Below are 27,301 nucleotides of genomic sequence, written 5' to 3' on the forward strand. Positions count from 1 at the left end.
TCTGCTTCCGTGCTTCACTTCAGCAAAGCCAAGCCCTATTACCAATCCCCAATTCCCAATTCCAAAACCCTAATAACTTATGTGCCCCTTTCCAATCTCAAATTTTATCCAATTTTCGCTCTCTCCTTAACTTCTCGCAATGACTTTTAGTTTTAATTTAACCAATTTTCGCCTCTGCTTCATGTGTGTACATATATAGGTTGAAGTGAACATATGTAGTAGTACTCAAAACGCGGCGCTTTTGGTGCATTAATATCTCAAAACTTGAAATTTTGCTGCGATTTGAAGTGGGGTTTCAGTCATCTGACAATGGTTAGTTCTCGTCTTAGTCCAATTTTAAATCTCTTGTTTTGTAAATTTACCATTTTTTCTGTCCAAATTGTTGTATTTCTTTTCTTGTTTGAAAATTTATTATCTTTTATTGTGTTTCTTGGGAAAAAAGGCCTTTTTTTTTATCACTCTGAAAAATTTTTCTGGGCTGTTGAATTGGGCAATTTTTTTTACAGTTTATGTGTTTTTCAAAAATTTTCTCGTCGATTGTGCTGAAAGAACAATAGCTGCTTAGGAACTTACTATTTGGAATTAGAAGACTGTAACTGAGGTGTTTTGGTTGGCTTTGTATTTACAATTGGAAAGAGTTGCAGTCAAGTATTAATTGAGTTCAGAATTCTAATTTGGTACGCACGCAGGTGACTTCAAGTAAAATTTGTACTTTCTAAGCTTTTCAAGTGTATATGAAGATAAAAACCTAAGCTCATCTTTATCTCCAAATATGGTAATCAAAAAAGGAATCCAGGATAGAGAGCGATAGAGCGTGTAGTGGAAAAGCTGATATATTTGCTGAAAAGATTGAAAATACTGTTTCCTTTCAGTGTTTTCTTTCTAAGGTTCACGAAAACTTTTATTTTGCCAAGTTAATGCGCTGACATCCATGATGTGTATACATATGTGTTTAACCAATGGGTGAAAGTCTTCTACTTCTTGGGGACTGGGAAAGGGGTCACGGAACACGGATAGAGCGCCTTAAAAGTTTGGGGGGTGCTTTTGTGTGATCTTTTAAATTGTTATGCATTTTAATTATGTGAGATGCGGATGTTTCTTTTGCAGAGTGGCAGAGGAGGGAGGGACAGATTTCGTAGGGAACATCCTTTGAGATCTGAAGAGAAAAGCCATCATGGTCGCAGTAATCCTCCATCAAGACATCTTTGGGTTGGAAATCTTTCGCACAACCTGGACGAGAGTTCTTTGACCCATCACTTCTTACAGTTTGGTGAGCTTGAAAATGTTGCATTTCAACCTGGTCGAAGCTATGCCTTCATTAATTTTAAAAATGAGGAAGATGCCTTTGCTGCCATGAGAGAACTCCAAGGTTTTAGTGTTGCTGGCAATCCACTTAGAATTGAGTTTACAAAGGCGGTTAGTTTTGTCAACCTTTGTCTGATTTCCTTTATGGTGCTCCTGTATAAAGTCCACAGTAAGACATGTTCGTATATAATATCAGATTTTAACAGATTCCCTCCAAAATTTGAGAGTTTCCCTGCTTTCCAAAATTCATATGAATTGGCCATATTCAGTCTATAACAAATTCAGGAAAATTACCTAGATGATGCAGGACTGTACCTTAAGCATGTGCAGATATAGCATCATATATTTCAATCTTATGAATTATCTTCCCTTACATTTCGTTTGCAATCTGCTTCCACTCCATAAGCAGGAGCTGCATACTTTGGTCAAACAGTAATTTGGGTTAATATCATGAAAGGACTCCAAGACTTAAAGGAAAAGAAAGAAAAGAAACTAAAATGTTTCCAGAATTCATTTGATTAGTTTCTTCAAGTGTGGCTATCTTGAGGAACAGAAAACTCAGAAAAGGAAATAAAGTTATGATGGTTTAAATGTTGCACACCTTCTATCATCCATATTAACTACGTTCTACTTTAAACATACATTCCATTTCCAAGCAAAGGATCCTATACTATCATTGTCAACGCTAGTAGGAGTTCTCCAATCATGAGTGACAAGTTGCACCGATACTTTATCGCTACCAAAGAACTAAGATAATTTGAAGGAAGAACATCTGGAATCAAAAGCAAAATTCCTTCATTTTCCATCAAATGTTTCACTCAACTGTATCAGAAACAACTACTTGTTATCTGATTATTTTTGTGAATTTTTGTAATTGTGTTATTAATTGTTAAAAATTTGAATGTGGAGCTTTATCACGCTTGAAGCATCATTGACACGTAATTTCTCTTTGGATCATCTGAAATGGTGACCATCTTCAACATGAAATTAAGTCCCAGTTAGTAACAAGTGGAAAGGTAAAAAGAGCAAGTGAAAAATTTTACTTGCACTGCTCTTTGTAAAGAATTGCACTCACCAACACCTCCCAATTCAACATCAGCGGCATGATTGTCAACATTAGTCTCATTGTTATGCCTCGTGATCCATTTGGTCTTTGCAGCTGATGGTTTACAGGTTTAGTTTGTTTGTTTCATTTGGTCTTTGCCGGTGGAGGCATTGCTATGTCTGTATATCCTTTGCAACATATACCAGTTCATTGGTTTGCTCTTCAGCACTGAATCTCAACTGTCTTTCTATAGCATAATAAATTAATGTAATCCTCAGTGATATAAGATTTGTGCTGTGCAATGGAATTTTGAATTGTAATTGAGCACCAGTCTAAGTTTAATATCAAGCTTTTTGCTTTCAATGTTCCACTCTCATTGTAGGTTTAGTTTTATTTGGTCTCAGATTAATCTCTATTTCGCATGCAAGTTGGTTAAGGTTCCCGACGTTTTTCGGTTCACTGAATCACTTTTAGTTAGTTTCTTGGAGAAGAATAACTTAAATAAGATTTAGAATTCTCGCTTAGGTTTAGAATTTTTGTTCACCAGTCTAGTGCCATTTACTTTCCAACAGCTAACAAAAATGGTTTCTTCCATAAATTCTCATAAAACTGGATATCTGATTTAAAATCAGCCCTTATTCAAGGTGTTTTTCTCAGTTTTCACCCAGAACCCTGATGTATGTAGTAAGTCTCTACTTTTTACACTTTCACATGTGTCAGGTTTTTTTTGACAACTCTGCCAGTATGGAGCTTGTGATCTGTTTTGGGTGTAACTTGTCCTTCTGCTTGTTGACTAATTTCTTGAACAAATGTAAATATCGACCAACAGATTCTTCCATTTTTGTTATGAGAGTAGCAATTGCATCATTTCTGAGTGTCTGACAAACATTAGAAGTAACCAACAATATGAGCTGTATTTCTTTACTGCAGGATTTCATAGTATTTTAGTCGATTCTAGTTCCCTTGTTCTGGTGTATTGGGTGCCATTGCCTGCAAATGCGATTTGATGGGTTTAGTGCTGTTAAGTGCAGAGGGATGATATCAAAAGCTTGTATTTGCTTATATGTTCCACGTCATTTTGCTATTCATTCAAGTGATATTTCGGGAAGTACATCTGACTTTAATCCAGTTAAGAGTGACTATATTAGATATTTGTACAGGTTCTACTTTTAAGTCTTTGATCTCGAAGGCACAATATCAATAGCAGTCTCAGAAAACTGTCTTTGTGATGATTAAGTTTAAAATGAGATTCACTTCTACTGAAAAGCAGCCAAAACATTTTAATTTACCAGAGTATGCAAATAATGTACTTTGGGAGGCCCAAATACCATTATATGTGCAACAAAAGGAGCTGTTTCATTATTTTGACAGATTATCTCCTTAAATGGAGGACAACGACAACCAGGCGTATGCAGTTTCATGTGAATGAAATTTTGTTGCTCTTCTTGTTATGTGAAATAGCCCCAAGTACAGCGGTCGCTTCACAGATATTATTCATCGATCTATAAGCTTATAGTCCAAAATGAAAATTGCAAACAGCTTCAGTCCTATAAGTGATGCAAAGAATTTGTAAGACATGATACATTAGACGGAAACCACCTTGGTCGATGAAGAGGAAGAAGAGAGTAGAGAACTGTGGGTAGTTTGAGTGATTTAAGCAAGTCTGCTGTTCCATTTCCAAATATAGTCCTTACAAGCTTCAGAACTTCCACATTTTGAATAACCAAGATGTACACTCAGTGGGAAATATCATTTGAATTTGAAATGATGAGGCATGCATGAACTTGCAAGTTGGTTGTCTTAGTTAAAAGTTGATGCCCTGTTACACGTATCTGCTGCTGATATATTTTCAAGGAAATTAAAAGGAGCTGTAATGACCTCTGAAGATCTAGATCCAAATATAGGTAGGCTATACAGGATGGTGGACTTCGGTGTCTGTACTTCCTTTGTCCTTGGATATTTCTGATGTCCTTCACGATTCAACAATTTGGACAATTGCTCGTTTATCATGATTTAGTGGAAGTTAGCTGCCTTACACATCACATTTTTGTTGCTTAATGTATGGGTGACTTTGTTTTCTTCCCAGAGGGCTCAGCTGGTAAGAGACTTGCTTCCGTGACAACTACGCAATTTCAAGTCTCTGACCATTGGCCTTTGGCGTAGTTGTGAATATATGAACCCAAGACCGTGGGGTACATGGCTCAATTGCCATGCAGGGTATCACAATCAACCAATTACCACATCCCTGTTTGTAACATAACAAGACATCCTTTCATGATGACTGGTGCCTTCTCAGTGGGAAATCTCAGTCAGTTCTCGCTAAATTGTGGTTAGAGAATGATTGGCTTTATAAGTCAAACCATCCAAATCAACAGTGGCAAAGTTTGTTGCTATAATGCTGCTTTGAAATGGGAACCTTCTAGTTGCTTCTAGAGTAGGCGTACTAATATCAATTAAATGGTACAATGTATCAACCTGTTCAGATATTTTGAATGCAAGGTAGAATACTTCTACCTTGTTCTTTGCATAATATTGAGGCTTGGGTAGTAAATTCGGCAGTTGCATTGTTCTATTTTCTGGTTATTAGATAGCAAACCCTAACAGTGGGGTAGACTGTGGCTAATGAAAGCATAAATTGGTTACTACCAAACTTTAATCCAGATATCAGCATCATTTCTTTCTTGGAAAAGGAGAGATACTCTGTGCTGCATAGAACACGCAGTTTGAAAGTAGAAAAGATCAACAGTTCTCTCTCTCTCTCTCTCTCTCTCGTGGGGTGGAGGACTGTAGGCAACTGGTGGGCAGGTGTTGCAAACAGATAGGCACAGATATTCTTGGATTGTCTAGTAGCTTATTTGATGCTTATGTTGAAACAAAATGCTTGTATAAGATTTCGACCAATGCTTTATCATTTTCCAGTATTATTCTTTCTGGAGTGTGCTTGGCCTTTTTCCCACATTTTGGGAGTTAGACATCCATGCAAGGGGAAGGAGATTTAGAGATTCTGTTCTATAGATTGATAGTGACATTGTAAAGGCAGATGGTGTAGCTTTAGTAATGATCTTAACGTTCTAAAAGCAGGATAGCCATTTTGTGTTCAACTTCATATCTTTATCTGAAGCTTGCTTTTGACTGTGGAAAATCTGGAAATTCTAATCTCCACGCCTACAATTGAGATTGTACATGCTTTCTTTTATAAGTTATCCTACCATGTGAAGTAAGCATATGTTTGTTTTTTGTATTGGTGTTTTGTTGAGCTATATAATTCAGGTACTGTAGGTTGATGTTGCTTATGAGTTACTTACCTTCAGAAATAATAGCTTCTTAATTGATGGTTTAAAGCATAAGTATGTGATGGATCAACCTTATTGGCACTTTGTACTTCCTACTATCAGCATCATGTAATTTATGAAGCATTGGATCATTCAGGTTACATTGTGGTAGTTGCTTAGAAGTGAGATAAGAATATGTCGGATTTATACTACATGTATCCTCTCTGGTTAAGCAACATCCAGGAAAAGGGTTCTTATGGACTGTAGGTAGGACAATAAGAAGTTTTTCTTGAGTTGAATTGCTTGTCGAGTAACTACTTGGCTCTTGAACGATCTTTACCTAATTTTTGGTTGGGTAGGTAGTTTAGTATTTTTTGCTTATCCTTGGATTTGTGAACTAGTTCTGCATGGAGATGGATCTTATGGTTAATTGTTTCTATGTTCTATATTGGTTGTCTTCCATATCTACCAGTCAGCTTCAGTTATTGAACCATCAAGTTGTAAGGTGCATCAGACTATCTGGAGTTTGCCCTAACCTTTAGAAGATAAGGTCTAAGGCGTATAGCTATTTCAGAACTGACTGTGGGGTAGTTATGCTTTCACCTAGAATGAAATAAAACTTAGAATATGTAGATTGTGGTGACTGATAAAAGATTTTGAAGGAAAAGAGACCCTTGTCCAAGGAGATGCAACAAAGATGGTGAAAAGAAGGGAGGTTTGAGCTCTCTATCATATGGTTGAAACTTTTTGCTCCAGATCGTGACTTAAAATTGAGCTAGTATGTTTTATGAAGTCCCTGTTGTCCTTAACGTTCATCAAGAGCAAAAAAGAATCCACTCTGTGGCTATAGTCAGAGGTTAGCAATAGCCCTTTGGTTATCCAAATACCCCTTCTATAACTGCTATTCTGGTAGCCAAAAATCTGAGTTTGCAATGACTATTGTGCTTCTGCCAGATTCATCTTGAATATTATGGAAAGGATGATTATTGTGAGGATGTTCGAAGGTGCAATCATGTCAAGGACAGTTTCTGCTCCTTGTAGAGAATATTGGTGCCTTCTATAACTGCTACTCTGGTAGCCAAAAATCTGAGTTTGCAATGACTATTGTGCTTCTGCCAGATTCATCTTGAATATTACGGAAAGGATGATTATTGTGAGGATGTTCGAAGGTGCAATCATGTCAAGGACAGTTTCTGCTCTTAGTAGAGAATATTGGTGACATTTATATCTTATTTAAGGTTAACCAACTACGAAGAGAAACACTAAATTTACATGTGCTTTATTGGTTAGCCACTATTTGAAAGTTCTTTGGGCAATAGTAGTGTGTTGCATATATTGTCCGGTCATATGGATGCTTGAGAAATAAAGAAATGTTGTATGACCCAACATTTAAGTCCAAAAATGAAATCAATCTTTGCCCATTGATTAGGAGGAGTGCATTCTTGAAACTTCTTCCCAGATGTGACGTCAGAAAATGGAACCATGGGATGGTCTTTAATGACATGTTCTAATGCACTTTGGAAATACTTTACCAACTTGTTTCTATTTGTCAACAGAACATGTTTCTCAATAAACCTTTCTTCATTTTTTTAAATTGTCATGAGATGGCAAAATATTTCTCTCTAACCTGATGATAGGCAACTAAAAAGAGAATTTAACCTTTGAAAAAAAAAATCCATTACATTCCTATCTTCAAAGTGTGTAAGATTCGAATAAATGTTAAATTTCACCAATGTAAAATGGTTTTGTAATCTATTTGGAGTAATCCTTTAATCCCAGACTCTGTTTATGATGGTTTGAGAATTTAATCTAGAATGACTCCTTAATCCTAGGATGCCTGTCTAGCAATCCAATTGCTAGTGGCAGATTGATTCATGTGTTTATGTTCCAGTTTACATCTGTTCTCTGCTCCTTAGATCCAAATATGACAAATATTATGTTTAGGATGGCAAAGCAGATCACTTTGTTTGGCGAGGAGAAAATGCTCAGTAGATGATTCTCAATCTTGTTTCTAAGTAGTCATATTCAAAAAGGAGAAACCAAAGCATTGCAAATAATGAGGTGTTGTTGGTGGGGTGGAGAAAAAGTTTGAACTTGCAGAGTGGTGGAGCGTTCCTGCTAAAGTTTGTATGTCCTAGTATTTGGAGTAACTCCTTAATCTTTGGTTCTGTTTATGATGGTTTTAGAATCTAATGTTGAATGACTCCTTAATCCTAGGATGCCCTTTTAGCAATCCAAATGCTAATGGCAGATTGATGCCATGTGTTTATATTCCATTTTACATCTGCGCTGCAGTCCTTGTATCCAAATATGACCAGTATTACGTTTTGGATGGCAAAGCAGATCACTTTGTTTGATGAAGAGAAAATGCCCACTAGATGATTCTCAATGTTGTCTCTAAGTAGTCATATTGAAAAGGAGAACACCAAAGCATTGCAAATTATGAGGTCTTGTTGGTGGGGTGGAGAAAAAGATTGAACTCGCATAGGGGTGTATCCTGCCTGCTAAATCTCGTATATCTATTTTTTTAAGATGGTAGCCACATTTTAATATTGGTGGCAACATTTTGGGCTTTATCAACACTAATGCTTAACATTTGTTCGGTAGCTTGAAGATCATCATGATGTTCATATCTAACGTTCATTTGGTTGCATGAAGAGTATTCTGTGTGTTCAATATTATTGGACTTATAACTGTAAAATTTTTTTGTATTGTCTGGATTCTTTTACGTGACTTGCATTTGTCCTCAACAAATCATGCTTCTGCAGTTTTATCTCATTTTTCTAGTGGTTGGTAGTGCACCTAGTCATTTATTATCAGCCTATTTGACATATGAATTCCTTCAGCAGCCTTTTCAGTTTATTCAAGAAGTGTAGATGGATTTGTTTTAAATTGGTTCTTCTTTACAGGAAAAATCAACCCCACAGCGTGATGACAACTACTCACAACGTAGGGATGAGCAGCGTACAGCAGTGAGAGGTTCCCCTTTTTCACAGAGGGACTCAAGAGTACGTCATTCTAGTCCTGATTTTCCTTATCCAGACAAATCTAAAGTGCATGATAAGAACGTGGAACCCAGTGAGGTGTTATGGATTGGCTTTCCCGCTCAACTGAAAGTTGATGAGTTCATTTTGAGGAAAGCATTTGCTCCATTTGGAGAGATAGAGAAGATTACAGCATTTCCTGGCCGTACTTATGCTTTTGTTCGTTTCAGAAGTGTTAAGGCCGCCTGTCGGGCAAAAGATACTCTTCATGGGAAATTATTTGGCAATCCCCGTGTACATTTATGTTTTGCCAAAAGCGAATCTGGAACATCAAATAGAGAAAGGAACTCAATTAATGCTCCCCAGTCTCCACAATTCAGGTCTCATGGACATGCCTCTGACAGCAGCCGTAAGGACAGGGATTTTGGTGGCTTAACGGGAGATCTCAATGTCAGATCTCCTAGGTTTATGTCAAATTTTGAGCCCGGTGACCCAGATATAATGAGTTTTGGCAGTAAGAACGATGCATGGGCCGGTGGGAATGGTGCTTTTGAGCAGAGGTTCTACGACTTGAGCTCTGAGCAAGGAATACCAGGAAATGCCTATGAGCACCGTAGTAGTCCTCCAGGGAGCAGGGGTCCACACTTTCGTGAGTTTTCTCCTCTGGAATTTCCTAGACAAGGTCCATATGATGATGATCCTTTTGATTTGCCTGAAGATTCCTTGCTTTTTCCTGGAGCTAAAAAACTGAAAACCAGCTCCTTTGCTCCAGAAAATGAGTTGCCAGAGTATCCTTTTTCTGATTCAGCAAAAGCAAAACGTGTTCCTTCTGGAGTCTATATGGATTTCCAGCCTGATGCTTATGAAAAAAGCAGTGATTCTGAACCTTTTGGTTATAAGCAGATTCAAGATCACCCTGTAAAGTCAACTCAAAATTATGATGTTAGAAATGATCATTGGAGTGCACCTTATGATGGTTTTCAAATGGTCTCTGCTCCATTACCTTCATACCCCGAACGGACAAGATTGGCACCTGAATCTCAGCAGTTATATGTTAATAAAGAGTGGAAATGGGAAGGGACAATAGCTAAAGGTGGAACTCCTGTGTGTCGTGCTCGCTGCTTTCCTGTGGGTAAACTTATGGATATGGTGCTGTAAGTATTAAACTCGTCTTTCCATATTTTTGTGGCTTTATTGTTGTCAATAGACCTTCAGATTCAGAGCTCATTGAATTATATCTTCCAGCCTGGTCTTCAACTTATATTGCGTCCCATATCAATGCTCCTGCACTTGCTGGGGTGTGTTTTACCTGCTATAGTTTGTCTGCATCAAACAATTGCTGCTTGTTTTTCTGGCATTGAAGATTTGATTGTTAAATTCAGGAAATGAAATCAGTGATGTATTTTCATCTTGAAGATCAAATGAAATTTCAGAAAAATGAAATTAGTGATTTTGAAGTTAAAAAGAACTGATTATTGTTGAAACTGACAACTTGATCAGTGTAAGAAGAGGACACTTTCAAGGAATGGTGCACACCTGTAATATTTCTACTTGTGCATATCAGTTCATTTTAGTTGCTTTTTCCATCAAATTCTAGAAGTTTAACAGTCTGGATAATGGCAATTGTGCAAGGCATAATTGAATGTTGGTTCTGTAAGAATTGTGCATGTGTTTCCTTCTTTTCCACATGCTGGATTCGTATAACATTCTCATCTGATATCATTGTCTCTGGATTTTGTATATAAACACGTCAGTTGCTTTTTCTGGATAATGGTAATTGTGCAAGGCATAATGAATGTTGAGCTCTGTGACAATTGTGCAGATATTTCCTTCTTTACCACATATTCGACTCGCAGTATAACATTTCTTATCTGATATCCTTGTCTCAGGCCTGAAATCTTAGACTGCACAGCAAGGACTAGCTTGGATATGCTTGCAAAGCATTACTACCAAGCTGCTGGTGCTTGGGTGGTTTTCTTTGTTCCTGCAAGTGATCCTGACATAGCTTTGTATAATGAATTCATGAATTACTTGGGGGAGAAGCAGAGAGCAGCTGTTGCCAAATTAGATGATAAGAACACGTTGTTTCTTGTTCCTCCTTCAGACTTCTCAGAGAAAGTACTGAAAGTACCAGGTAAATTGAGCATCTCTGGTGTTGTTCTGAGATTAGAGCATCCTGGTCCCAGTTATGGATCTATCCATCAGCAAGAGAAGAAAGAGGCGAACTTTACATCTTTACATGGTAGCACATCCGTTGTGAAGCCAATATCACCCTCAGGGTTGTATCCTAGTATGCCAACTTTACCAGACATTGATAGACCTCCAGTAAGAAATACATCTTTTACTGAGAATTTCTCTTCAGGACCTCTACCTGCATCATTTTCAAGATCTGATGTAAGAAATACATCTGGCAACTTGTCAGACTCCATTGGTGACACCAGGCATGTTAATGCATTTCCACAGCACAAAACTATGGTAGGTCCAAAATGGTCTCCTCATGACATGCAAAATTTAAGTTCAAACATCCGGAATATTCGATCACAGACAAATAGCATGGTTAATTCCATCACTGAGGGGTATAACCCACAACCTGTGAGCAGAATTGGCAACCAAGCCCTTCAAGAAAACTTTCCCGCTCTTTCATCAATGCCTCCCACCGCTCTCCAGCCTGAGCAACTTGTGCAGTTGGCTACTACTATTCTTGGACAGCAGAGGCACTCTGGGGCTGTATCTACAGGCTCAGACTGGGCACAGCAAAACAATGCACTACCAAATTATCAAGTTGGTCCTGAGACTTCATTGTCACAATATGGACAAATACAGCAACTGCAGCAGCAGATTCCAAATTTGCCTGCAATGCCTCAAAGAGAGCTTCAGCCTGGTTCTATGGTGAATCAACAACAACAGAATGCTGGACAGGGGGAAGGTGACACAGAGAAACGCTTGCAGGCAACTTTGCAGTTGGCAGCTGCTCTTCTACAGCAAATTCAACAGGGCAAGGGGACCTGACAAAGTAGCATCTGTATTAGGGAAAGTGTTGAATGATATATATCAACTGGAAGTATATAGTGAAAGTATTTCAGCTTGAATTAACCTATAGAAATCGAACCAGCCAGATTTAAAGGCTATGTTGATATTACGAGTTTTGACATTTTCAGGTCATATTCTGGTTTAGCCTTTCTGTGTATGTGCCAAGTGTGGTTCTTGTTTACAGGTGCAGTTGCCTTGCTAGGGGCTGACCCAAGGAATGTGATTTTCTTTATTGGTTCTTGTTCACAGGTGCAGTTGCCATGTTAGGGGCTGGCCCAAGGAATGTGATTTTCTTTACTTATTTTCTTGTCCACCTATTATTTATCGGACAAATGTGGAGATCTAACAAATACTGTCGAAGTTACGTAGCTTTTACTGAAATGCTTCTTGAAATTCGGTGAAGCTTCGTTAAGACAGGTACACAGTACTACAAACGTAAACTGCATTATGTTTGAATATACTGGACCAGAATGCATTATTCTTAAAGTAAGGTACAAGGTAGAAGTTGTGCTAGCTCTGTGTCAAAAAGAACAGAATTTTAGTTTGTGATTCCAAGATAGAGAACTGTCACATAAACTGCAACCAGGCATTTTCCTCAGAATGGAGCAAGGATAAATTTATGGTGATTAAATTCGTTGTTTAAGTAATGTAGATGAAAAAAGGAAAGGGTTTCTTGACTTGTAGTTTAAATTTAGCCACTTAAGATTTGTTTTGCCAAAATTTGATGGAAAAGGATCTGGGAACCCTTATCCTCCTCCAAAGGAGATATAATAAAAGAGTGAGAGAGAGAGAGAGATTTTTACTACACTTTTGTTACCACTATAGACGGCAAAAAGAGAGGGTCATATTGTAGAATGTAGACAAAAGAAAACTTTTTGCTGATTTTTTCGTTGTTCAACATAGCTTTACAAAAGAATCAATAGTTTACCTACAAAAAATTGTTAACAATAACAGAATTGTCTTTTGACTCGTATTCAGGTAGTGGTATGCTACAAAAACTCCAGGTTACCAATTACGGTCGGTATAGCTTGAAGTCTGTAAAGAGGCATAAAGTGAAAATGTACATCTAGAAGTACAAATATGTGGACGAGTCCATCCCATTTGCTGTGTCTCGTGAAAGAATTGATCGAGCTTCAGTTATGGAGCGAGGGGGATCAAGATCTTTCTCTTGCAAAGCATTTCCTTGCAATCTTTGCATTTGGGAAGCAAATATATCATCAAGAACCTAAAAGATAAATGCAAAAGAAAAATGGATCACTCTTCTGATTATTCCAATCATTGGACAACAAGACAGTCGTCCAATCAAACCATTCTAAAGGCCTGAAGGAAGATGAATTGACATTGTAGATTTGAAGACCTAAAATTTTTGAGTTTGGGAAAGGGAATTGTTGTCTCATGAAGAATTTCTGCTTACCCCAAGAGCATGATAGGATCCACTGTACCAGACTCGATTTTCTTTCCTCCCCTCCAAAAATTTCACTACAATCTAAAGAAACAGAAAGTTCCAATAAGTAACTAGAAGCGAGAAGATTCTTAAAGGGTAGAAAGTCAGAGGATTGTTGAATTCACCTGTCCCATTTTATCCCAAAATCCACGACAAATTGCAACAAATATTCGACTAGTGAACACCTCGTGCAAGTTGGATATGGACTCTGAGAGTTGTGAGCTCAACACTTGCATTCTTTCACGAATTTCGGCTTCTCCATCTGTTACTTTTGTTTCCTCTAAGATCCTTTGCAGCCTTGTGTTCCGACTAGATTGCATCTGAAATAATCATTGATTTGCATAGTTTCAACATTTGCATATGTTTTTCAAGTCTAAAACTATAACAAACAACCTCTGTGATTCTACGAAATTTTAGTATGATCACCAAATTCTGAAGTACTGTGTAGGGCACCAGAACAAAATTATGCCAATCAACCCATTACTGATCCTCCCCCAACCAAAGAAGACCAGAAAGAGAATCTTATTTATCCATTCTGGAAAAGTTCCCTGATTGTTTTTTGTTGTCCTTGTATGTTAGATATCCACCATAGACTTAAAAAACTTCAAGGTGAACCTATACTGCCAGCTGCAGGCACATTTGAAGACAAAAACTCTTTCCCTTCTTCCCAGTTACAATTTGATGACGGGGTTTCAGTTCCACAATATAGGACATAATAGCTAACTCTTGAAGAAGTAAACTGCAAGCCTAGTAATAAAGTATCATGCATTTCATGTTGAGTTGTTCTTTGTGATTTTGCTTTCTACTCTCATTCATTTCTTATGTTTATGGTTAAGTGGATGACTATCATTCACGTTGTTCAAAAAGAAGTATTCACCACGATCTCTGTTGAAGAGAAAAGTAGGCATATTGTGCTTACATTGCTTGCGAGCTTCACCACAATTGCTTGCATGTAATTCTTGTATTTAGTTCTGAGCAACACAGTAACACCATTCATTTGTTCTCCAAAACTTGACTTCTTCTCGCCGTTGACAGGAAGATAGGACGCCCATGCCTTGAGGATATCTTCAGTGCTAGGGTGTAGGACATCTAAAACTCTCTTAAGCGTGTTTAGAAAGGTACCCAACTACCAAGAGAGAGAAAGAGAGAGATGTTATTTTAAATACAAGTCTTGTCCATGACCAAAATTTTGTTAGTTGTTGCAAAGATATCAATTCAAACTAAACCGTGATAACTAGTCGTGAGTGATGGTTCTAATTTATAGCAGCTAAAACAAACCAGCCTAGTTTCAGCATCTGGTATTAACCTTAGTAGAGATGCTATGATTACTAATATACTTCATTTAAAAGTTTAGGAACTTTTGGAACCTCTAGCTGCATTTTAGTTAGCCAAGTATGAAAAATATTGCAAAATGACTATGTTATTAGAAGACTAGGCATCAGTGTGCACTAACTTGCAGTGGGGCAGAATAAAGTGCAGTGGATTGCCTTCTTGCTAATTTCTGAACTTGCATCCCAAGCTTTTTGGGAACACTATCCTTCAAAGGAGTCAAGATATCATTGTACTGCTTTTCCAGTGCTTTTATAATTGCTCTTTCGATATTGGCAACGGCCTGTGGAAGTATGAAAAATGAATGTTAGCAAATACTAGGAAGCTAGTAAGTCAATTTGTTATTACTTTTTAACAGTTCACAGTTTAGACTTAGTGATATAAATGCATTAAATAGCGGATCATTTGGTTACAACACAAACAGATGCATGCAGTTGTGATATTAGCAATTGTTTGATTCCAGAAACAAAACAATAAGTATAACTTACGCTCTCCAAAACCATTGTGTACTCAGGCCATCTGTTGATGACTACTTCATACTCATGTAACATAACTTTGAGTTTCTCAAACATTTCCTCAGCAAAGGGAGAAGTAGAATAATTTGTAATTACGCCAGACCAAGGCACCTGCCAAATAGATGTCAAGTTATTGAAATCACATTTTTACAATCCAAAAAGAATCATTGCTTGCAGTAGCATTATTTACCCTCAATAACTCAACTGCACCACATGAAAGTTAAACAGCACTTAGGAAAATTACCTTTTCTGCTTTGCATTGATCAAGGAGGCTAAGTTGCATTTCTTGTATCCAGACCATTATATAGTTATGGTACAGATCTCTTGAGTCCACACCACCCCGAACTGCACTGTCAAAATCAAAACACACAACTTCAGGATGAAATTGCATCTTTTACCAATGAAAACTAAGTACACCTACCAACTCAGCTGGCAACTTGAATCCAAAAGGCATTATGTACTTAAATAATATCAAGGAATGTGGAATATATGTACCTGATGTTCCATGACTCAAGATTTCTCTCAAAATCAGCAGTTGCAATCAAAAGTCCATTAACATATGGCATGGGACTTGAAGGAGGCCATGCAGAAAGAAAAGCTCTAAGCCTTGAACACAGCTCGGTACTGTAAACTGTGGCAGTGATATTTGCCAGGTCAATTGAACTAATAAAAAGGAAAAGATATCAGATATGTGCTTGTTAGAGCTGCTAAATGCCCACAGATCAGAAAAAGAAAATTCTACCAGTGTTTATCAAATATCCATGAGAAAATAATATAAGTTAGGAAGGTAACAGGTAGTTGTTACTGAATAACGACCTAGTTGCAAGAATTTCTTGAAGCTATTGCCATTCCATAGGCATAATCAGTCTAAGAATTTATAATATCTGATACATAATCCTGAACTTGTAAACCATTGACAAACTTGATGAAAAGTAGAGGATCTTGTACCTTGGGAGTATGTGCTGATTGTGGATCTTAAGATCAGCCTGAATCTCACTGCTTATTTTGAAGCAGAGATTTTTTATCTTCAAATATGCTGTGGTCATAGTCATGGAATCTATGACAAAACCCTCAGAGTTACTTGACAGAAATTCATCTGTCTCCAACATGTGTTTTCGGCACCTTTTCATTGCTGCTGTCTGTTAGAAGGTGACATTCAATCTATTGTTCAGTCTTAATAATCAAATGAACTGAAGCAAGACAACCTACTGTCCATTTACTATCCATAGGTGTCATACCAGGGGAATTCATTGTATAAACAGATGTGGGTGGTGCATTATTCAACTTATGATTCATTGAGCATAATAAACCTATCTCAGTCTAAATGGTAATATATAAAATACTGATTGATTTTAGAGGTACATAAGACTCACTTGTAAATAGTTTCTTAAGATTGTCTGAGAATCTTCAGCCAGTATATCATGAAGAAGTTTGTATACTTGCACCGCAGGAGCTAGAGATGGGGCTGCAGATTCTAATATTGGAGCTGACATGTCTGCTATACCCGTTGGAGATTTTTCATCTAATGACTTGTAGTTCTGGAACACATCTGCTAGGAGACCCTCAACTTGGGTCTCACAGTTGAGCAACATACTTTTCTGCAGCAGAAGAAATTATTACCGTCAACAGAAAAGTAACATCGGAATTCACATTAGTATGCATGTATGGTTACACCTCCTTGTACTTCAGTAATGCACTTTAGCAAATGCATATCAATGAGTCCTCAAACTTGATGTAAACATGAACATTATGCTTCACATTTTGTTAAACTTTACAAATTTAAGGTTAAGCCAACCTAGTTGTGATTATTTTAGAAACAGTCTCCTTCACTGACCCACAGAAAAGATATCAAACTGGAGAAATCTAAAAAGCTTGAACATTTAACTCTGAATAAAGCTCTAGAAAGGTGGTGTAGATCAACTCTTATAAACTTTTTAAGACTCCTAACTACTGCTATCTTGGAGGATGGCACATGCAAACCCTGATATGCAAAAACAGTTTTTGGTGATTACCTCCTGTCTAGTCAAACTTTTCTCATTTCGAGCCTTGATAACAGGCGAAAGCAACTCATATACAAGCTCTATACAATCTTTGGTTGGAGTTGCAACATTCATCACGCATGAAAGATACCTGTAAATATTTGATAGTAAGTCTTGGGGAAAGTAATCACAACTGACAAGGAAGTCCATTGGAGGTTTAAATTTAAGCACCTGAGTTTGGTATATGAATTTGAAACTCCATAATACTCAGAAAACTCAATGAGTAGCCATTTCCAGGGTCCATCTAGATGTAAATTACGAGCATGAAATTTTTGTGCACGCATGGCAGCCTCCATCAGTAGATCATATGCAAGGGTTTCCACAATAGGTCCATTCTGTTGCACAAAGGTGAACTTAAGGTGATTTCAACTTTTAAAAAATATCTTTTTAAATGAAAGGAATATGCAACAGTACTTAAACAATATTTCAAATCAATAAGCAATTGATTTCATTTAAAGATTCTTTTTTAAGAAGTTGCTCTTACATATTGATTTGCAATATGTATTCAGCAGGCAACAAGCTTTTGATTTCAGCATATACTGATCCCATTTGTTGAATCTGAATTTCTTAATTTACAAGCAACAAACAAGATTTCACCATGAGATTCTATACTGCCCCAATACGGTAGTTGATAATCACATACCTTTAACTGAGTTGTTTCATCGTACGTAAAGGCACACGTAATAGAAAGCTGAACCTTCCCAATGCACTCGTGATCATCATGGTAAATAGGCCACCATCGAATTTTGTCAGTCTGCATGTTTCAAGAAAGATTAAAGGATGTATTGATTGAAAACCAAATGATGTATAGGTGTCTCTCCTATAAGATAAAGGTACATACTGGATTGTCTGCCATTGATGAAACTGGAATTGTAGCTTGACCTTGAATGTTTTTTTTCAAATCATGGACTTCAAGTAGAATAGAATCTCCTTGGTGTTCTGGAAAACTGAAACAGAGGTTTACATGAACACATCAACATTAAATGGGAAAGATGTAAGATCCCCATAAAGGTCATTATTATTTCCCAGTACGGCAGACCACTATAGGTCAACAGAGCATCAACAGTCAATAAAACATAAGACAGATTCAACACAATTCAGCTATTTTACATAGCACAGGAGGTCTAGCAATTATTTTTTGTACAGAGAAACCACAACTTTTATATATAAAATGATAAATGGGAAGAAAGTTAGAAAATGTCATATGTACAATCTTAGTTTTCTTTGTGGAAAGAGAGGAAAGTTTTCTCATTTGTCTTAGTAAATCTGCCACAAAACATACTCTCTTTCTAGAACTTAGAGTAATAATAAACACAACTACAAAGACCTTTGATTCTTTCTACTAAGACAGACAATAGTCATTAGGTATTAGGCCTTCTCTTTTCATCATAGAGAGCCATTGGTACCCACTTTAAGCTAGCTACATATGCTTCTGAAAGATATATACTCTACAAACATATTGAAGTTGTAAATGCCATAAACAGAATCCCCAGATAAGCTGAATATACACATCAGCAACTTACAAATCATGGTAATCACCAGTTCCGGGCTGCAATGAAGTGGTGGAACCTGTTTCATCTTGATTTTCTTCCAGAGAACTTTTCAACTTAAGTAAGCATGATAGTGATTCTGCAAACAGTGAAGCAATCAGTTAAACTAAGTACCTCAGAGAAAATATTAGTTTAAGGAAAGCAAATAGATGTTGTCACATATATTGCAAATGATAAAAGCTGCATAAGGCTTTACAATTGATTCCAAACTTTTCATGGAGAGCTGATGTTAGTTTTTTTTTTTTTCTAGTATTAGCTTTGGAATTAATTGTCTTCCAAAACTAGTAGAAAGACTTGATTTCATGACAAACCTTCAGTTGGCAAAGAAAATGAAGCAAGTCTCAAAGAATTCATGCCACTCTTTACTAGTGATGAAACATGCCGGACATACTCAGCTCCCACTTGCATGTACATTGCACCTCTCAATGAGTTTGTGCTTTTAAGCCTCCTCCTTGGTATTATTCGGAGTTTTTTTACTGCCAGAAAACAATTACTCATATCACAAGAGAATTTTCATCAGTGAGTTCTCAGACAAAATAAATAACATTGTCCCTAGATATTACGCTGCATGACAAGGTAATTTTCATCTTTCAGTAGAATTAGTTGGCCCATATCACCAAATATTGAGAATAAAATTTACCAAAAGATCCAGAGATATTTAACTGATTATTCAGAAGTAGCATGACATGTACTTATTATGAAACAATTGATTTAGAGCAAGTAAACATGAGTATATCCTATTATTAAATTTGTTTGATGATTAATTTCTGTAAGGAGTTGGTGAAAGGAGCCTGTCCAACAAAAGAAGCAAGGTTTTCTTCTTTCCTTGCTCAATGCTAACTTCAATCACCTACCAATAGGGATCGCTCCCAGAAAGCACATAAAGCAAGACTTTGTTGCAACAATCTGAGTATAAAAATTACTGAAGAAACTAGCAGTTTAACTTAGAATGATGAAATATTGCAAATCAAATCTGTTCTGAAAACCAACACACGGTTTGAGGTTCTTCAAAGTGAGATGCATCTGCTTTGCAAATAATTAGCTGAAAAAATCATTGTTCTGCTCATTAATTAGAAGAGGTCAGAGGTACCTATCTCATTATCCATGAAATTATAATACTAATAAAATCAAATCAACCAAAATTCTTTTAGTCAGTGTGCACCAGATACAGACCAAGTCTACAATAGCAAACCTGACTCTGTCGTCCATCATTATCTCAGCTAAAAGAGAACAAATTGAGCCTCAATCTATCAAGCTAATGGATAAACCTTATAAAAAGTATAGATGCCATACCTTCCACACGAATCTTTCCGGCAATCTTTTTTGGTTTCAACGGCAAAGCTTGTTCTATTTTCTTTCTTGTACTTTCTACTGATTGTGTGCCTTGGGGTTGCAAAAGGAACTTGTGCAGACTAGGAATAAGAAAAAAGCAGAAACTCATCATTTAGAAACAACAAGTGACAAGGATTTTCTTTATTCTAGTGACATAATATGGTGAATGTGGGATTGACGGAATGCATACATACCCAAACGCATTGCGTAGAAGCAGACACTCATCTTTTAGAAATTCTGGTGCTTCTGCACAACCTCTTGCCCATGCATTTAAGCATAAGCGAATGCATGCATCATAAGCTATCAGAATTTGCCAGGCATTTTGATCACTGTAGCCAAAGGTTTGATTTTTATTAGATATTTAATTGGTTAGTGAGCTTATTAAGCAAAGCCCCCAGTATTCAGAACTTATAAGAATGTGCAAAACATGCAGCCTACTGCTATATGCATAATAATTAGATAATCAGTAGTGAATCAACAGCTTAAGTGCACTTCATTGCCAAAAGATGTGATATGTGCTAGTGATACAAAATTGTCCTCTATCTACAAATTTGTTCAAGCTGCATCAGGTTGGCCATTTACAATAACTGTACTGATCATAAAATTTCTCGACATCTATTTGCATACTTAGAAGTTGCTACTGATGCAAACATCCAACAACAAAAAAAAAAAGAAAAGGAAACATATAAATTTCACTTGTAGGAATCAGGTACGAAAGTTATTAGTATCATTTACTAGCCTCATCTATTACACAGTAGTAAAATATTGAACTAGTACAATTGGTTGAGGTGATATTAATTGACTATTACCTTGCATCATAATATGGAGAGCAATTCCTTGGCTTTGTTTCCCAAGTACCCTTCAATGCTTCCATTTCCGCTGGTGTCATCCCATTCTTGTCCCTGCAGCTAAGACAAATATTAGGTTTACTTGAAGTATCATAGAGGCAACAATTTCAAGCTGCTCTTTCATCAGAAAATTGGCGGTTACTGACCAAAGTACGTTACCTTTCCCCAACTTCATGTTCAAAAGATTCTTCATTTTGATCTGGAAAGACATCTTTAATACCAGCATGCTGCTTTGCTGATTGTGTAGACACATTTGAATCCTCATTTGTCTGATCAAATTCTCGCACAGCACCTGAGCTTTCACTACATTCACTTACAACCTCAGAGCTCTGCCCATCTCTTCTAATCTCCATAATAGGTGGAGCACTAGGAGTTCCTAAGTCAACCACATTACTTAACTTGCCAACTGGTGTAGCCTGCATCCTCAAATAAACAACAATCGCTATTAGCAATAGAATCATTATCAAACAATCAACAACAAAGAGAATCTTCCAAGTCTAACAATTAGTTTAGTTCAAAGGATTATCCAGTCTTACATATGTGCTGTGAGGTTGAACTACTACTTTTCGCAAATGACAACTTCCACTGGAAGCTGCATTTCTTCGGCCACATCCATCAAAACCCAACTCAGTATCAGTATATCTTCTAGTATTTTCTGGCACTTCAATCCGAAGACTTTGTTTCGACCCTCTGTTCAACATAGCCCTATATCGGACCCCTGTTTGTGTTCCTCTAATATGATCCGAAGTTGTACTTCTTTGCACAGTGAACATTTCTTCATTACACTGCAGTGGAATTGGCTTATCAAATTCTTCTTCATCAGAACAAATTCCATCAAGCTCGTCAGGCACAGATGCCACACTTTCGCTGTCAACATCACCACCATCATCATCACCATATTCATCTTCACTACTATCCAAACTTAGTGCCACAGGCTTGTGGGGCCCCAGAAGGCCAGAATGGAACTTCAAAGGGGGCAGTGCGTGAGAACTACCAGAACTGTATCCCAATGGAGATCTGGGAATTGGGTATGTTTTGTCATACTTTTCAGTTAATGGTGATCTCATCTGAGATTTTTCAGTATCTGATCCCTGCAGACACAGTTCTTAATCTTGAATTGCAGTTGAAACCAATACGCAAGTATACACCACCTCGTGTTGGGAAAAGAAGAATTATAAAATATTGGAAAATGGACAGTACAGGATAATATTTATAGGAAAGATAAAGACAGAAGCAACAAAAAAGGAACGAAATTTCTCGTGTGTATCAAATCCAAAATGAAGAAAAGCAGCAACCTTTCTGCAACTATTCCGTTTAAAATTTGCATAGTTCAGAAAAAAAAAAGGCAAAGTTCAACTTCGTGCTAATTAAGTTAAGAACTTGAGGAAAAAATGAACTCTAGTTAGCGGTGAATTGGCAAAAGAAAAGAGAAAAGCACCAAACTTTACACTATTCTGACAACGCATAAAATAGTTTACTTTCTCACATGATAATCAGCAAATTTGATTCTGTCAGTGGCTAATTCAAGAAATTGAAAAAAAAAAAAAAGAAAAATCTGGATTCTGTTTAGCTGGGGGCATTTTACCTGCTTGATCCAGTTGATTGCAGATTCATCCAACCCTTCAGTAAACATCATTTCAACTGAAATGCACACAGACGCACTGAAGCTGATGAAAAGAAAGGTTGACGAAATGGGATTCTGGAAAATGGTGAAATTAAGCGAACGATAAATGATATACTGATAGTTTATAAGCTTTTGGTAGCTGAGAAATGCAGACACGGAGGAAGGAGCGCTGTTTCCAGTTGGACGAGGCCAGCAGCACTTTCATAACGGCTAGTTTTGACGAAATGTAGGAAGGCATGATTTGAGAAAAGGTCCGAAATCCAAACGTAATACGGGTTGTCTAGAATGCCCGAACCGTAATCCAAACCCAAGTTGATCTTTGATAGTAAAAATAAATAAATAAAATAAAATCGGCATATATTATTCATCATGTTACGTGGGGTGATTTAAATCTGTTAGTTGTAAAGAAAATGAAAATTGTACGCTGATAATAGTATATAAAAAATAAATTATAATTTGATATTTCTTTAACATTTTGTTGCTAGTACTACAAGGTGAGCCATTGAGCTAAGATTTCTAAACTTGAATTACTAACTTTTGCCTACATTTATCATTATATATTATTCACGCCCCACTAATTTTCTACAAATGCATTTCGGGAGAGTTTTAGGCATTCAAATATTTAAAATTTGTCTAGCTGTGTTTAGGGATGACAATGGGGCGGGGTTGGGGCGGGGGAGCCCGCCCCGTTGCCTATTAGTTCCCCCCGTCCCCCGCCTCCCGCTCCCCCCGCCCCCGCCCCGCCTTGCCCCACGGGGGCACCCGCGGGGTTAATATAATTTTATTATATAATTTTATTATAATTAAATTTTAATAAATAATCAAGTACTAAAATATCAACACATCACCAAATTATTATTCATTGTAATTTTACAATTGAAACTCATAAAAACAATCAAACAGAAGTTATTTGAATACAATCCAATATGATGAAATAAATATAACTAAAATAGTCAAGTTTTCACTTTTAGTACAAATGCAATTACTAATTCATTATTGTGTTTGTGCTTTGTTTTGAGAACAAAATGTTATTCTATTAAGTGTAATTAGAAATTTAGTATAAATGTATTAGTAAATTTAGTATAACTAATTAATAAATTCTATTAGTAGACATGTATAATTATTCATAATATTAGTAGACATGTATCAATTATATTACATAAACTAATATACATTATATAATACATCTAATTAATAATATCATTATCATAAGTTTATAACTAATTAACTTACATATTATATATATATATTCATATATATATATTTTTTGTTTTGCGGGTGGCGGGGCGAGGGTATACTCCCCCGCCCCCCGCCCCCGTTTCTAAGCGGGGGGAAAAAATTCCCCCCCTCCCCTGCCCCAACCCCCGTCCCGAGAGCCCCCCGCAGGGCGGGCGCCCGCGGGCACCTGCCCCCATTGCCATCCCTAGCTGTGTTTGGATCAAGAGGTTTGTTTGAATTACTCGGGAGATATTTTGGTTTGTAATCCATTAACTATTTGATACATTCAAAACCTAAAATAATTGGAGGAGTACAAATCCAAACATATATCTTCCAAATTATCTACACAATTTAGAGAGATTTGAAATTTTTGGTCAAATTTCTCAATCCAAAACACAGCATAAAGTAAAATATCTTTAGCTAATTTTTTTTTTGGGTGCGATTATTTTAGCTAATAAAACGTTAAACAGGGTGTCAAATCTAATTCCACTATATTAAAACTCTCTGTATGTTTTTAAAAACATATAAGTTGAGCTTCTAATCATTTGACATTACCAAGTATTAACTTTCGTGGATTAAAGCTATGAAATATTTTGAGAAGAACCTATCTGGATCTTTTCATTATTATTATCTTCTTCTTCTTCTTCTTTTTTCTCTTTTTTTTTTTTTTTAAGTTTTGACTCTTTCATTTTTAAAGTGTTCCTTTCGTGCCATGTTTGTGTTTAAAACTTTAGCATAATTATTGCCTTTGTATGTGAATTGAGGGCAACTACAAAGCGACGAATGTACCAAAATCCCTTGCCAAAAAGCTATTTCTACCTCAAGAAACTGCTTAGATGGGTAAAGATATCAAAATTTACAAGAAACGACATAATTTTTTGACTATGCAAAAATAAAAAAGTTTTTGAAGTTAATTAATAAGCCATTCATAAATTTTGTGTCTCGGAATAGGTTGCTCAACATGGAGAATTTGAGGACCATCCATCCCATCCAAATAACCATGAGCTAAATTAAGTTCCAAACAACAATGAGATATAATTAGTTCCTCAAGATTTTTAATCCAGGGAATTCCATCTCACAAGGTTTCATTTTCATCACTTCTTGCATGCTTCATATTTCATATATATATATATATATATATATATATATATATATATATATATATATATATATATTTTGCATGCATAAAATCTTGGCAACTTATTAGTGAGAAGAAAACGAAATTTACATAATTAAGCAGACCATCAAGATTAGACCCTGGATTACCTTCACTTCAACATCATCATCAAGATTAACATGTTTGATAACTACTATGAAACTCCAAATTTTGGTACTGAAAGACTTTTTTGGTTCCATATGTACCCATTTAACTTTAAGGACTAAGCATCATTCCAAAGTGCCAAGCCTAGAACCAACATATATAGCAGAACAAGGTCAGCTTTCTCTAGGTTCAGAGCTAATAATGCATTTCCACCATATATAGGCAGTTTTCACCCAATCTTACTGAATGCTTGATGATCTTGCTTATAGTAGCTCATTTGACGAGGCTTGTCTGGAATTAGAAAGCAAGGCAGCTGAACATGGATTCCCTGATGCAAGATTGTCAAAAGCTTTGGATTGGAATTCTTTCCCAGATATTACCATCAAGCAGCTGATAGTTTGTTTGTTAAAATTAAAAAAAAAAATGCACTTTTGATGAATTTGAATTATGGATGTAAATATTATCAGTCTTCCTCTTATCTTTAATTTGTTGTATTTAAAGGCTAATAAGCTTCATCTAATGTTATTTTCTTGTTTTTCCTTCAACCCCAAGAAAAAAAAAAAAGAAAGAACAAGAAGCTATATATGTTTTTAATTGATCAAAATTGAAAAGATCAGATGATAAATACGAGTGTTGCACCTACACGTAAAGAGCACTCCCAATCTCCTCTTCCTCTTAAATTCTCCTCTTCCCCCTGATTTTGTACCGTCTCTATGCTTCCCTCCTCTCAGCTTTCTCCTAATAAGTTTATGGGTTAATTACATTTACCTCCCCTGAGGTTTGACCAAATAACGAATCGATCCCTGAGATTTGACCAAATAACAAAAAGGTCCCTCAACCGTTAGTCTTTGCCGTTGACTGTTAGGGTTAATTACATTTACCCCCTTGAGATTTGACCAAATAACGAATCGATCCCTAAAATTTGACCAAATAACAGATTCCTCCCCCACACTAACTTCTGTCACTTCATTTATATAATATAGGAAAAGTATAAGGAGTTGGTACATTATGGAAAGAAAAAATGCATACTACATTTTCAACCCTCTTATTTGCTAGAAATTTTAATTTTACTTTATCTTTTAAATAAATTATTTTTTGAAAAAATAGGTACTTTGTTCATATAATTGGGAAAAGTCGTAAAGCACTGGTATTTTATGGGATAATGGGTATTACCCTATGTAATCCAAAATTTGTCACACTATTTCACCAAATTACAAAATACGTGTATGGCAAATTTTGCATTACAAGGTCTATCAAAATTTACTCTGATTTTATCTGTTAAATAAATTAATAATTTGTTGGATTCAAAATTTTATCTGTTAACCAAAATTTTTTTCTGAAAACACAAAAATCGATAGGTCAAAAATTTGATGGAAATCAATAAGGGTTATTCAGACTTTTGGCTATTTCCGTTACATATAAGTGATAGAAGTTAGTGTGGGGGAGGAATCTGTTATTTTGACAAATTTTAGGGATCGATTCATTATTTGATCAAATCTCAGGGGGGTAAATGTAATTAACCCTAACAGTCAACGGCAAAGACTAACGGTTGAGGGACCTTTTTGTTATTTGGTCAAATCTCAGGGATCGATTCGTTATTTGGTCAAACCTCAGGGGAGGTAAATGTAATTAACCCTAAGTTTATTTCTTCTTCTTTTCATGTTTTTTTTTTTTTGTTGCTTTTAATCCCATCCATGTATAGAAAAATGAAATGATTTTATATCTAGTAGTAAAAAAAATAAAAATTTCATCCAAATCTTCATACAAAGTCTTTGTTTTATCTAAATCTTTGCACAAAAACTTTTGCAACATATCTTTGCCAGGAAAAGCTATCATACACTAATGTATGTGTTGGAATTATTTCCTCATTTAGAAAATTTGCTCTTTTTTTTTTTTTTGGCACCAGTTGTCTTACGCGTAGAACCCAGAATTCACTAAAGAAATTCTCTAACCAAATTATTTCACTGATTTTTCATTAATTTGCTTGTGGCACTTCTCTTAGACGTAGGATAGAAATTCTTCCAAATTTTTTTAGCATTATTTTTAGTTTTGAAAAAAAAAAAAAAAACTAGATACAGCAGGTATGACCAATATCTCAACATCAAACAGAGGGGAAAGCCATTTCAGTTTGCTGAAAGAAGTCGAATAGCTCATTCCTTGACGCCCTTAGGTCATACGTACAACGAGATAGCATGAAGGGCATCTTTCATGGTTGATTGCTACGTCAACCTTTGTGGTACTTCCCTTATAAATTATTTTCTTGTGCCCTCCCATCTTTTAATCCCGATTATTCAAGCATTGGCCATAGAATTAATTTGTATTACAAGTTAATTTTTTTTTTTTGAAAAAAAAAACCCGCTAGTTGCACGTGGAGATTAATTGTATAGGCTAAACATTGTGAAGCCAATATGGAATATTTGTGATCTTTCTTTCAACAATTGCAATTGAGCATTTGACCTTCAAATAAGTTGTCATTTTCTTATACTTACATTTTTAATGTGAAGT

At 36.2% G+C, this 27,301-nt stretch overlaps 2 protein-coding genes across 2 annotated transcripts; one reads left to right on the forward strand and one right to left on the reverse strand.

The window, feature by feature from the left end:
* LOC140007797 (flowering time control protein FPA-like) lies at positions 1 to 11,947 on the forward strand. The gene is made up of 4 exons (XM_072051135.1): positions 1 to 312; positions 1,108 to 1,416; positions 8,532 to 9,760; positions 10,496 to 11,947. The coding sequence occupies exons 1-4, from the start codon at positions 310 to 312 to the stop codon at positions 11,613 to 11,615; spliced, it is 2,661 nt and encodes an 886-aa protein (XP_071907236.1). The 5' UTR covers positions 1 to 309; the 3' UTR covers positions 11,616 to 11,947.
* A 536-nt stretch (positions 11,948 to 12,483) lies between these two features.
* LOC140007798 (uncharacterized) lies at positions 12,484 to 22,540 on the reverse strand. The gene is made up of 22 exons (XM_072051136.1): positions 22,279 to 22,540; positions 21,230 to 21,784; positions 20,853 to 21,109; positions 20,655 to 20,747; positions 20,040 to 20,174; positions 19,807 to 19,925; positions 18,825 to 18,989; positions 18,487 to 18,592; positions 17,805 to 17,910; positions 17,607 to 17,717; positions 17,135 to 17,298; positions 16,937 to 17,054; positions 16,298 to 16,522; positions 15,873 to 16,063; positions 15,420 to 15,587; positions 15,169 to 15,274; positions 14,898 to 15,035; positions 14,534 to 14,692; positions 14,000 to 14,206; positions 13,206 to 13,400; positions 13,051 to 13,122; positions 12,484 to 12,861 (listed from the first exon to the last, which is right to left on the reverse strand). Exons 1-22 carry the CDS (start codon positions 22,327 to 22,329, stop codon positions 12,703 to 12,705), a joined length of 3,600 nt encoding a protein of 1,199 aa, XP_071907237.1. The 5' UTR covers positions 22,330 to 22,540; the 3' UTR covers positions 12,484 to 12,702.
* Between the last annotated feature and the right edge of the window lie 4,761 nt (positions 22,541 to 27,301).

Source organism: Coffea arabica, chromosome 5c (genome assembly GCF_036785885.1).
Source record: "Coffea arabica cultivar ET-39 chromosome 5c, Coffea Arabica ET-39 HiFi, whole genome shotgun sequence".
Lineage (NCBI taxonomy): Eukaryota > Viridiplantae > Streptophyta > Magnoliopsida > Gentianales > Rubiaceae > Coffea > Coffea arabica.